The 13,113-nt window shown below is 37.0% G+C and overlaps 1 protein-coding gene across 1 annotated transcript in view; it reads right to left on the reverse strand.

Annotated features, from left to right (window-relative positions):
* Nucleotides 1-9,292, reverse strand: part of mrc2 (mannose receptor, C-type 2) — a 32,583-nt gene extending 23,291 nt beyond the window's left edge. The window contains exons 1-2 of the mRNA XM_079617620.1: nt 9,027-9,292; nt 1,477-1,914 (exon numbers count right to left, since the gene is read on the reverse strand). Coding sequence (XP_079473746.1) covers nt 1,477-1,914; nt 9,027-9,153 — 565 coding nt within the window. The 5' untranslated portion in view covers nt 9,154-9,292. The remainder of the gene's footprint in view (nt 1-1,476; nt 1,915-9,026) is intronic.
* Nucleotides 9,293-13,113: the final 3,821 nt, after the last annotated feature.

Here is a 13,113-nt window from a genome sequence, read left to right on the forward strand (position 1 = left end):
CAGAGGTGAGAGGAAAGAGAAGGAATCTGTGCTGTGTGTGAAGTGTCTGCGTCTGAAGGACTTTAACAGTTCCAGTTTACATCAAGTTACCATTCCACTTAATGATTGTTTTTAAGACCACCAATAAATACATACACTAAACAAAAATAAAAATGAACAATTAAGCTCCATCGACATGGGCAGAAGAAAGCAGATGCTCAAGAACCGTTAACATAACCAAATGTCATGAAATTGTACAAATGTAATGGCTCTGTAGCCTACTATAAAACCACAATACCTATCAGTAATGATATGACCTAAAAATACATGTAAGAAACTACTATTGGGTAATGAATGACTGTGATTTCAGATAAATGAGTCACTATGAGACAGATTGTCTGATGAGACGACTGGGCCTCAGCACTGTATACAAACCCACGGCAGACTTTTTAATTGGCTTCTTTTTTGGTGAGTTGATGATCCAAATTTGGAGTTGCCCTTTGCAAAAAGTCCACACTCATGGAGAAAATCCTAGTTTAACTATCACATAGGTCCAAAAGATACGTGGCCTTAAAATGCCCTTTCCTTTGTCCTTCCCTTACACTTTGATTATTTTTTAAATAATTATTTATTTGTTCCACGACCTTTAATATATATATTCTAAAACACAATGTCCTAACCATGTGTGACAGTGACAAGCAATAAAAGTAATGTAAATGTAAGTTTTTGTCCAAACCACCTGCGACAACAGGCAGGACATTTTGTTGATTGCTTGCTTCATTGGTCATGTTTGGTTGCCCCGCCCACAATGCAATCTAATTGGTCCAAAATCCTGCTCCACATACCTGTACACTACTGTTCAAAAGTTTGGGGTCAGCAAGACTTCCTATTATATTTGTGAAAGAAATTAATACTTTTATTCAGCAAGGACGCATCAAATTGATGAAAAGTGACAGTAAAGACATTAATAATGTTACACATAATTTATATTTCAAATAAATGCTGCTTTCTTTCTTTTTTTTAACCTTTTTATGCATCAAAGAATCCAGAAAAAACTGTTTCCAACATTGATAATTTAAATAATAATGTTTCTTGAGCAGCAATTCATTATATTAGAATGATTTCTGAAGGATCATGTGACACTGAAGACTGGAGTGTAATCATGCTGGAAATTCAGTTTTGCATCATAGGAATAAATTACATTTTTAAATATATTAAAATAAAAAACAGTTTTAATAATATATTATTAATAATATTAATATAAAGATAGTATTATAGATTAATAATATTTCACATTATTACTGTATTTTTTATCAAATAAATGCAGCTTTTTTTAAAACATCAAAAAAAATCTTTCCAACCCCAAACTTTTCAATGGTAGTTAATATTAAACCTCAAATCTGTTCTGATTGGCTGATTGTGCTTCAGTGTGGACAGATAAATGACTGGTTAGGATATCATGTAACTAAAATAAACAACAACATTTAATGTGCTGACCTCGGTACGACTTGGCGCAAAGGTCTTGATTGTCATCATAGACTCGCCACAGGGGCCTTTGGGAGAGGGGTCTTGCAGGCGGGGCGGCGGCGGCCGAGACATTGCCGCTGTTGAGGACTAATTTAGGGGAGGGCAAGTAAGATTCAAGTATCTCCAAGAACTTGCTGCAGCTCCAGGTCCAGCGCACTCGCGGCGGCTCGTAGTCGCACCGAAACACGCCCAGTGGTGACTTGTTGCCAAAAGTGCTCACGTTTCCCACAGTGATGCCCAAGCAGAGGGAGGAGCCCATGTTGAAGAGCCGCCCCCTGGTCACCCACTTCCAAAGCTGGGCGTCACCCGTGCAGGAAGAGGAGAGGTACAGCATGTGATCCCGTACCCCCAAGCAGCCCAGCGCTCCCTCGTGGAAAAACGCAAAAGTGTCCGATTCATCTGTATGTGCTGTTGCAGAAAGAGAGAGAGAAGAAGAGTTATTAGCCAGACATATAGTAGAAGAGACATCCGATAACATTATAATTGTACATATGGAAAGATCATTAATGCTGTGATGCCAAGCATATACATTTACAGAGGTTTTTAATGATTTTACCCACCACTAAGCCAAATAGACTGATCTGACAGAAGCAATTTCCGTCAAACTCTCAATGTCATGTGACCAAAACTGTTTTTGTCTCACAGCTATTTTCATAGTATATTATTACTGCAGTAGGATAAGCAAAACCCCTTTTGATTCTCTTCCACCCACTCTAATGTTCAATAAAAACAAGTAGTTCACAGCCAACACAAGCAAAGCACAAATCCCGCTCAAATAATCCCACAGAAAGATTTGATGTGCTTCAACTGGCCTCGATTGTAAAACACAGATTTAATTACAGGTGAAAAGAAATTGTTTGAGGGAAATCTGAGTTTCAGGTTACAGTCTGTGTGTGTGTGTGTGTGTGTGGCTTCTGTGTGTGCTTCGGTTTTGGAACACGTCATATCTCTGACTGCAAATAGATAGTAATTAAAGAAAACAAAATGAAAAAGTGCAACAGAAACTGCCCTGAGAGAACGCAGACATTGGCAATATTCCTCTTTTGTGTGAACACACACATTTATCCCAGTTTCATCATGACTGAGAATACTCCAGCACCCATCAGTGGTTCGTGGTATTCTGAAATGAAGAGGCAAAACAACCTCTCTGTGTTAAGATTTTTTTTTAGTCCATAAAGATATATATATATTCAAAAGTTTTTTTTTAATGTTTTTGAAAGAAGTTAGTGCTCATCACAGCCGCATTTATTTGCTCAAAAATACAGTAAAACGGTAAAATTATGAAACAATTTAAAATAACTGTTTTCTATTTGAATATATTTTATAATGTAATTTATTCCTGTGATGTCAAATCAGAATTTTCATCATTATAACTCCAGTCTTTAGTGTCACATGATCCTTCAGAAATCATTATTATATGCTGATTTGCTGGTCAAGAAGCATTTCTTATTATTATCAATGTTGAATTGAGTTGCTTAATATTTTTGTCAAAATTGTTATACATTTTTTCTGATAAAATAGAAAGTTAAAAAGAACAGCATTTATTTGAAATAGAAATATTTTATAACATTATAAATGTCTTTATACTTTCACTTTTGATCAGTTTAATGCTGTTTAAAAAAAAAAAAAAATTTACTGACCCCAAACTTTGACCAGTAGTGTATATATTTAGATTAGACTAAAATCTATTACATTTATACTAATATATAAAAATGGATATATCACATCAAAGTCTCATAAAGTGTATGTTAATAAACATCATTACATTGACACGGCAACACATATGTGACCCTGGAACACAAAACCAGTCACATGTTGTGCCGGTATAATTCTGGCAATAGCCAACAATACATTGTATGGGTCAAAATTATAGATTTTTCTTTTATGCCAACAATCATTAGGATATTAGGTAAAGATCATGATCCATGAAGATATTTTTTAAATTACCTAACTTAATAATATATAAAATATTTATTTTTGTGAGAGAATGCAGCACAGTCGCGAACATAAATGGAAAAACCTTTAAAGGAGATTTTCTCAATATTTAGATTTTTCTCACCCTCAGATTCCAGGTTTTCAAATAGTTGTATCTCGGCCAAATATTGTCCTATCCTAACAAACCATAAATCAATGGAAAGCTTATTTATTCAGCTTTCAGATAATCTATAAACCTCATAAGACTGGTTTTGTGGTCCAGGGTGTACTTTTGATTCTGATATGACAGAAAGTGATGATATCTGAGTGAATGAGCCGTTTCGATGATTTGTAGACCACTTGCAAACATAATAGGAGGCATTATCCTGTTGACAATCAATGACTGATGTCAAACTTTATTTCCTTGTGTCATTGAGTTTAATCTCATATTTCACAATTATTTGTTTTTATTTTGTACTGTCGATTATTTAACTATTGAGGAGGAGTAACTTCCTTTCCTTGCCTCCTTGGAAAAAAAGTGCCTGCATGTCATAGATTATAGAGCTGCTGTACCGGATACTCTCAATGCATTAAGAATAAAGAAATACATTGGTATTTGAGTATATATGTGTTGTTTAGTGAGAGAAGGAAAGGGAAAAGAGATGGCTAGGAGGAGAGTCAAGTAGAAGGCAGAAGAGCCAAACCCGGCAGCGTTCCCGAAAGCCAGTCTGGTTTCTTTTTATACTTCCATTCTGCTTTTTTCTCTCTTTATCTGTCTCTCTCGTGCACCCTCTCATTCCTGCAGGGGGGAATGCAAGGTTACAACCACAACGTCAGAAAGAAAGAAAATCAGAGCAAAAGAAAGAGAGCCTGAAGAGAGACCTGAGAGAAACAGCTGTGTTTCCAAACACAGTAGTTCTAAAGCCGGGGAATGGGAAATGGGATCACTCTAAAAACAAACAGGACCTTCTCTAAAAAAACAATACAATAGAGTTAACTGAGACCCTGGGAGACTTTCCGAATATCATCAAGCAATGCTCTCAGACATATCCGTCTAATAACCGTCGGTGTGTGAATGGGTGAATGTGAGGCAAAATGTAAAGTGCTTTGGTGGCCATTGGGTCTGTGAAAGCGCTATATAAATGCAGTCCATTTTATATATTTCCTCTGTAATTTAGATTTAAAAAAAATAGTGTTTTTAAAGATACCTTTTTACCAGGCCCTGGCCACAGATCACCTATGGAAAAATCCTAGATCAACTGTCTAACGTAAAATAAAATACAAGAGTAGAAAATGTGAACAAATCCAACTAGGACAATTCTTTCCCCTGGGGTCCTGATTCCACTTATTAATGACATGCAATCCGTGACAAACGGGAATAAAACAAGTCTTTCCGTCTTCCTGCAGAAGAATTTGAGGGGCACCATGTGATCTGAGCGAGTCATCTAATTGGTGGAGGTAAGACCCCGGGGAGACATACTTCAGGAAGGAAGGAAGGTAAAGACATGCGCGGCGTTCCACACAAACTTCAAAGCGTTTCTCTCCACTCCTGACAGATAAAGGGCAAAGCAGGCTCAGACATTTCTTGAGCATCATCTTAATGTCTCCACCATGAATCAGGGCTTTACTGCATGAGATGAGTAATTATGGGCGTTTGAATAAAGGCAACAAAAATGACAATGTTTGTTTATGATCACAAACTTGTTTATGATCACAAATATTTACAACTTCTGATGATCAGGTCAGGAATGCTAAATATATAATTAAATGATATAGTCAGCATACTCTGGTTCTTCTTAATGCAGAATAAAAAATAAATAAATGATAATAATGATAATAATAAACCTACTCATTTTCATATCAATAAGTTAATTAATTTAAATATGAATTCAATAAATAAATACTTCATTACTTTATAATACTTAATAAATAAATACAATTATTGAGGGCCAAATAATTTAATTTAAAAAACATTTTTATTAATAATAATAATAATCTTTCTTTCAGTGTAGAACAAATAGAATGTAATGAATACAAATAAATAAATAAATAAATAAAAATAAAATAGCAAAAAAAGATCTGTAAATCAGCAGTGGTTGTGTGATTAAAGAGAGATGATGCTCTGTCTGAAGTACAGTTAGAGCACTGAGAGGCAGAGCAGCATCCGGTAGAAGGTTTTCGGACAGTTATTGAGTAGGCTGACACAGCTTACAGGAAGAAACTCTTTTTTCAGCCTGTGGTTTTGGCAACGAATGCTCCATAAAACCACCTTCTTCCATGGTAGAGATGAGAACATTATCATGGCACGGATGCTGTTGTTGCACAGCTAAATAAACTGTTTTTGCGATCACTGATTACATAATGCTGATGATGACATCGATAAGTCTAGTGTGGGCGAAAATGGTCTCTTCATCACAGTCTGTGGAATGTTTCCGATGAATTGGTTTAAAGTGGGTAAAAACAGATCTGATGCAAAACTTCCTGAAACAGTTACCTATCAAACACCTGCTCAGAGCTGAAAGCTAAAAAACACAGGAGACATTGCTAAGATTATGATATTCCACCTCACGCAACAACTAATCGAAGAATTAGTTATCTTAGAAATTAGTTCTGATTAGTGTTTGACTGATATTGGCTTTCTGATCAATACATTGTACTAATGAAAATTAGATGAACAAAATTGTCCAAATGCAATGGAGACTTATTTTACTCAGTATCTACTCAGAATTAACGGTTAATTGATTAAGAATTGATCACAATAATAAATAAAAATGCTGATTCTACAGACAAACTTAGTGATTCTAAACTTTTAACATACTTCGCCAACATATTGCAACTAGTCGATGCCTTCTGAATTTAGAGTGTAATCCCCATGACAAAATACAAAGGACGCCACAAAATGGAAAAGGCAGAAGAAACAGGCACACATTGGGGGGGGACTAAAGTCTGAGGGTGAGCTTAGTCATGCGGTGGTATGTGGTTTTCCCGAACCCTGATTCTAAGCTACCAAAACGAAACGTTTATTATTATGACAGATGTATTTTTGTTTCTCCCTTCCCTCCCGTTATATATATATATATAGAGAGAGAGAGAGGGGGGGAGAGAGAGAGAGAGAGAGAGAGAGAGAGAGAGAGAGAGAGAGAGAGAGAGAGAGAGAGAGAGAGAGAGAGAGAGAGAGAGAGAGAGAGAGAGAGAGAGAGAGAGAGCGAGAGAGAGAGAGAGAGAGAGCGAGAGAGAGAGAGAGAGAGAGAGAGAGAGAGAGAGAGAGAGAGAGAGAGAGAGAGAGAGAGATGAGTTGGGGGAAGGAAGGTAACGAGCCAGCTGGGAGACAGGGAGGGGGGGGGGGGGGGGAAGAAGGAGTGAGGGAGCAAAAGGAGGGGTGCAGAGAGAGGTCAGGGTTTTAGTTGATCCTTTTATTCTGTAAACACAGATGATTGACCAACACACAGGAAATTCCGGACGGTATTTGTTCCTCAGCTCCCGTTACTGAGCCGTCAGTCAGAGCTCTGACCTGAGATCAAACCCCAACTGAGGCAGAAACAGGTCTAATATAAGGGTCTCCCCACAGGTCTTTACATGCACTGACACACGAAATTAAAAAGCATCAATAATGAAAAAAATAAATAACAGTTAAATATTATGAACATTATATTTTTATATTAAAAGTTTCAAAAAGCATGTATGATAAAAAAAAATATATATATATATAAAAAAAACGTTATTTGACCATAATAGATAATAGGCCTAAATCTAAACCAGCTCTCAGAAACAAATCTGAAGCATCAAATGGTCAGTGGTAGAAGATGCTATTTATTTTCTATAACACCTGGTTACCAAAATTTGGTACCAAAAAGGTTTCAACTTCAAAATGTATATAAAACAATAATTTATTAATTATAATTTTATTTTAAACATATTAAATAATTATACAATTTTAGGTAGCCTACTAAAATATTAAAATGTATCAATAAAACTACTAAATTAAAAAAATATTTAAATAATCATTTAAATGTAACATTTTAAGGACTAAAATATTAAAATTGATAAATAAAACTACAGGCTACTGAATAAATAAATAAAAATCACTACAATAAAATAAACACAAAAAGGTTAAATAAGTTCAATAGATTTTGTTGTGTGATTGGTCAAAAAGCTCAAGACCAGAGGTGACACTGGCCATTTTAGGATCTAGGCTACAAGAGAGAATAAGAAAACTTGCAGCTACTCATGCATGCTAATAATATTCATAATTCCGTCTGCATCCTGCAACTATCAATCTGCGCTGTCGGGTCTTCGGTGACGTATTTTAGCTTGTTTAACAACACTGCTCTGTTCTTTAGAAGAAAAAAAACATTTCCTGACACAGAGGTGCAAAACCCTATCCTGTGTCTACTGGACTGTAAAGTTGAGAGAAGCCCTAAAAAGTATACAAGACCTCCGAGACGTAGACACAGACAGCCCTCCGCTGCGGCTCGTTATTGTGTAACCGGATATTTAGGGCACATCTGCTTACGGGGTGAGAATCAAGCGCTTGAGAACACAGGTTACCAGAGCAGTGAGAATCCAAGAGCATGCTCCAGCAAACGAGCATAACGACTGTCCCTATATAATTCAAAATGTCCTTAGTTTCGCCCACTAAAGTTGCGATATAAAACACAATAAAAGCAGTGCTTAATGGCGTTGCGTCTGTGAACGAATCAGTTTTCTGAACAAATCTTTTAGGCTAAAGTGAAGAAATCGAATCGTTACTTTCAGGCACTGACTCGATCAGAGAATCGCCGTTTTGAAACCAGTGCTTTTCAGTCTTTAATGACTGAGTATGAGCAAACACAACAGCATTCGAGTTTGGGCTCAGGGAGCTTGGTCTAACTGAACGAGTCAAACGTTGGACTTATTTGGACTCAAATAAACTAGAAACAGCTTTTAACAAGACACTTTTTGTGAAGGAATTGAAGCGAACCAAGTCTTTGATTATGTCAATCAAGCAGTGTGCAATGAAGGAAAATTAGGCCTAGCCTACTACAGCTATTGTTTGTTGTAAGTTTTAGAGAAATACGATGCTTAAATGTAATTTCTAGAGTAGCCTATCTTCTTTATAGTATATCCATGAAATTTTTGATAAAGCATAAAAAAATATTTTTGTGTGTTTAAAAATATCAGTTAAGTAAGCGATTCGTCGACTCAAACAACACACAAAAGGACATTCTCTTGTCGCCACCTACTGGCGTAATTACGTAACCTGAAGAAAGCATCCATAAACGAACCAATTATTGAATCTCTTAGTGAATCGATTTAAATTATTCGAATAACTGGAATGAATCAATATCTTTATCCACACCATCAGCGTTAGCACTCCCCTCCCCCTGTTCTCTCTTCCTCTTTTCACATCTGGTTCCACTCAGAGTTTGGACTTTCGTGGCATTCCTTCACATCAGTGCACCCGGAGCCAACATTACACAACATCACCCCAAATAAAACCAAGCCTCGATATTAGTTAGGCTACTTCTAATTCACAAAATACTTCAACAATCATGAAAATAAAGAAGTCAAGGGGGAAAAGGGGCATTGAAAAAAATTATTGATAATAAAGCGTGAATATTTCCTACCTGAGTGCACGGTGGTGCTCCGCTCCAGGCTCAATACTAGAAATAAATATAAAGTGCATCTGCAAACATTTATCCACGCGCGACTCCAACAGCCGTCCCGGTGCCCGCCACCGTGCTGATGATGCATACCCGCGGAGAGGTGAAACGGAGAGAAACACGACTGTTTTCCCCCCTTCCCTTTGAAACAGAAGCAGGGCTTGCGAAGGACAGACGGGCTTTGAGAGTGTCAGTGTCGCTGTGTGCGTGGACTGTGATGAGTTCGGAGTGAATGAGCGGGGCAGACCGTTCACTTTCACTGCACACGCACACGTCCCAAGAAAATGAAGTGGAAGAGGCGGAGAAATAAGTTTAAATGACTACCCGACACCCGGGATAAGTGTCCAGGACTGAGAATTTAGCAGACTTTAACACTTTGCTCTCAGGCAACAAAAACACGACATTGGTCTTTGTGTAGCCTACCTATTTACTCACCCACTAGCTACTTTAAAAGCGAGCTTTAGCCTATAGCCTACTTGGTGAAAGAAATGGCGTTCTTGGAAGTCTCCTCTGACAAAAAGCAAACGTACCAATTTTCTGAACATGAAGTTAGACAAAGACTTACAATGCATTGCAGATCAACAGTATTCATTTGAATTCAAGTAAAAAAAATGCATATGAAAATATCGGACGCTCTACACGAATAGTGTACAACTTAGGGCCTAAAACCAAATGGTCAGTGGAGGTGCTTAACCACATGAGGTCAACCTAAATTGTAATATTAACTATTTTATTGGTTACACTTCATTTTAAGGTGTCCGTGACCGTGTTACAGTGTAATTACGCATTTAAGTAGCCTACTGTGTAATAATAAACATGTAGGCTACTACAGGGTAGGATTAGGGTTTGTTTGGTTAGGGGTTATTTTATTGTTTTATTTAGTTACAGTAATGTAACACGTGTAACAAGGACACTCTAAAATAAAGTGTTTCTATTTTTCTATTTATTTTGCAACCCCTTTTATCAAAATCTGATCGTTTTTAACACCAATAGGGCTAGCTATAGAAAATATATATCACTAAATAAATATGGGAGAATAGATAACCGGCTTGCAAACTGAGCGTTAGCCTACATATTAATATAACATTTTTGGTCACTAAAACTAGCTTATTAAAATAAAAGCACAAATAACTTTTGGTTTAAGAAGGTGGTACCTGAAGGTGACAATAGTCAAAATCACAATTTTAGGTGATACAAGGGGGGAGGGGCGTAACTTTTCATAGAAATTCATGTTAATGTTGTAATTTTATGCTAATGTTAGATAAGTTTATACAATAACAGTTCATCAAAAATATGATCAAGCAAGTAACATGCCAAAAACATTTTTAAAGCATTTGAGGATTTCCTCCTACATATTAAATTATTTGAATGACTTCTGTATGTTTATGAGATTTACTTGGTTTTCCGTTTACTGGAATGTGCTCTCTCCAAGTTTTTGAGAGAGACACTCAACATGTGTAAAAACATACATTTAATCTTCTTGCCAAGACATCCGATGTCACTGGGGTCTCTTCAGTCAGTCGCCTATACCTGACCAATTCTTAGTTAAAGCACTTACTTCACTTTTCAAATCAGAGAGTGACAAAGAATATTGTCTGAACGTCTCACTGAGAGAATGAACGTGTTATCAGTATGTTTGGGGACGTTTCCTGTTTAGAGCAAGAGCTCGACCAACTCCAAACTTGAAGAAGCTGTGTATCTGTATATGTGCGTGATTCTGGTACCCTTTTGTACAGGACCTGACGTTCATGAGGTAAACAACTGGCACGCAGGGAATGACCATCTGACAGACAAACAAACCTAGAAAACCCAGATTGGTGTCCTCAGTGGAAATGTATTTTCTATTTCTTAACTAATCAGAATCATTAAACCTGAAGTAATGACGTAGCTTAAAGGGATAGTTCACCCAAAAATTAAAATTCTGTCATCATTTACTCACCCTCAAGTTGTTTCAAACCTGTATGAGTTTCTATCTTTTGTTGAACACAAAATAAGATATTTTGAAGACTTCCATAGTATCTTTTTTCCTACTATGGAAGTCAATGGGGGCCATCAACTGTCTGGTCACCAACATTCTTCAAAATATATTATTTTGTGTTCAACAGAAGAAAGAAACTCATACAGGTTTGAAACAACTTGAGGGTGAGTAAATGATGACAGAATTTTCATTTTTGGGTGAACTATCCCTTTAATGACCTGTGTAAAGTATTGTTGTGGTTTTGTGAATGTACAGCAGAGCGGCCTACAATCTCCTTGCTGAGTATTGAAGCTGAGATCTGAGGAAACCGCAAACTATCCTTTGGTAAAAAAAATCTTCAATTGATTATACTTTTGACTCCTGGTCTTCATTCATCGTATCCTGGTCCTTGGGTCTTTAAAGGATTAGTTCACTTTCAAAGAATAATTTCCTAATAATTTACTCACCCCCATGTCATCCAAGATGTCCATGTCTTTCTTTCTTCAGTCGAAAAGAAATTGAGGAAAACATTCCAGAATTTTTCTCCATATAATGGACTTCAATGGCAACCAACGGTTTGAAGGTTCAAATGTCATTCTCAATGCAGCTTCAGAGTCTCAACACGATCCCAGCCTAGAAATAAAGGTCTCATCTAGCGAAACGATCGGCCATTTAAAAATAAAAAAAAGATATACTTTTTAACCACAAATGCCCATCTTGTACCATCTCTGAGATGCGCCACGCATTACGTCATCACATTGGAAAGGTCACGCGTGACATTGTTAAACATCCAGGACATGCACATAAGAACCATTTTAAACAATAAATTGACACAATTACATATAAATGTGTGTCATTCAAAATACAATAACTTTGAACGGTCCTCCTACTCCAAACTTATAAACACTGGGTCGGTACTTAAGACTACATCACGCGTGACCTTTCCAACGAGATGGCGTAATGCGTGGCGCATCTCAGAGATTGTACAAGATGGGCATTTGTGATTAAAAATCATTTTAATATTTTTTAGAAAATGACCAATCATTTCGCTGGATAAGACTCTTATTTCTCGGCTGGGATCGTGTTGAGACTTTGAAGCTGCATTGAGAACGGCATTGGAACCTTCAACCCGTTGGTTTCCATTGAAGTCCATTATATGGAGAAAAATCCTGGAATGCTTTCCTTAAAACCCCTCATTTATTTTCGACTGAAGAAAGAAAGATATGGGCACCTTGGATGACATGGGGGTGAGTAAATTATCAGGAAATTTTTATTTGAAAGTGATCTACAGTAAAATCCCCTACATTTTCAACTATTCCAATTACAGGAACAGAAAAGTGAAGTAAACTTTCTACGGAAAAGTGATTCAAACACGAAGCGCATGTTGAAGGGATCACTTTAAACTTAGTATTGCGTTTTTGGCATTTTCCATTTCTTCCACGATTCAGTAATGTAATCGCACATGAGATCACAAGGCCAGAGTAAATAAGTGGGTGGAGTAGTTGGGTTGGAATAGTTAGACCTGGCTTGGTAGAAGTAGTCATCTACAGGTTCCAGCTTCTGCTTGCCTAAGTGTTTGTCCAAAACAATCCCCAAATGGTGAGTCAGAGACTGGAAGTCTGCTTAAGACGTGGGGAGTTTTTTTTTGTGCCAGTTTGGTCAAAATTAAATACTAAAAATTAAACATGAATAAAAATAAATAAGACAGTGTTACAATCTTTACAGAATGTCCGAAACTATTCAGGTTCAAAATAATTATAATCCTTGTAATTGGGTTTTGACCATGAAGTTCAACAGCTGCTGAAAAGGGTTGAACTGTCCAAATGCATTTGGCTCGGCTTCAGACTGAATAGGTCAATGATTCATCAAGCACCCATCCAAACTATCCGTTTCTGATTGAAAGAGAAATGACAGGGTTTCAGAGATTTCACAACCCATTCCCAAGCACCACATTCTAACAAATACACACGCTTTCTCAGCCATCGAAATCCACAGGCCATCAGTATAATGCCTTGCCTCCCCAACATTATTCCAGCAGCTTTCACATTGAATTTGACTTCAACGCAGTCACTCTGCAAAGCCAATGCAGTTGGA

The sequence above is a fragment of the Phoxinus phoxinus genome (assembly GCF_949152265.1).
Source record: "Phoxinus phoxinus genome assembly, chromosome: 1".
Taxonomy (NCBI): domain Eukaryota; kingdom Metazoa; phylum Chordata; class Actinopteri; order Cypriniformes; family Leuciscidae; genus Phoxinus; species Phoxinus phoxinus.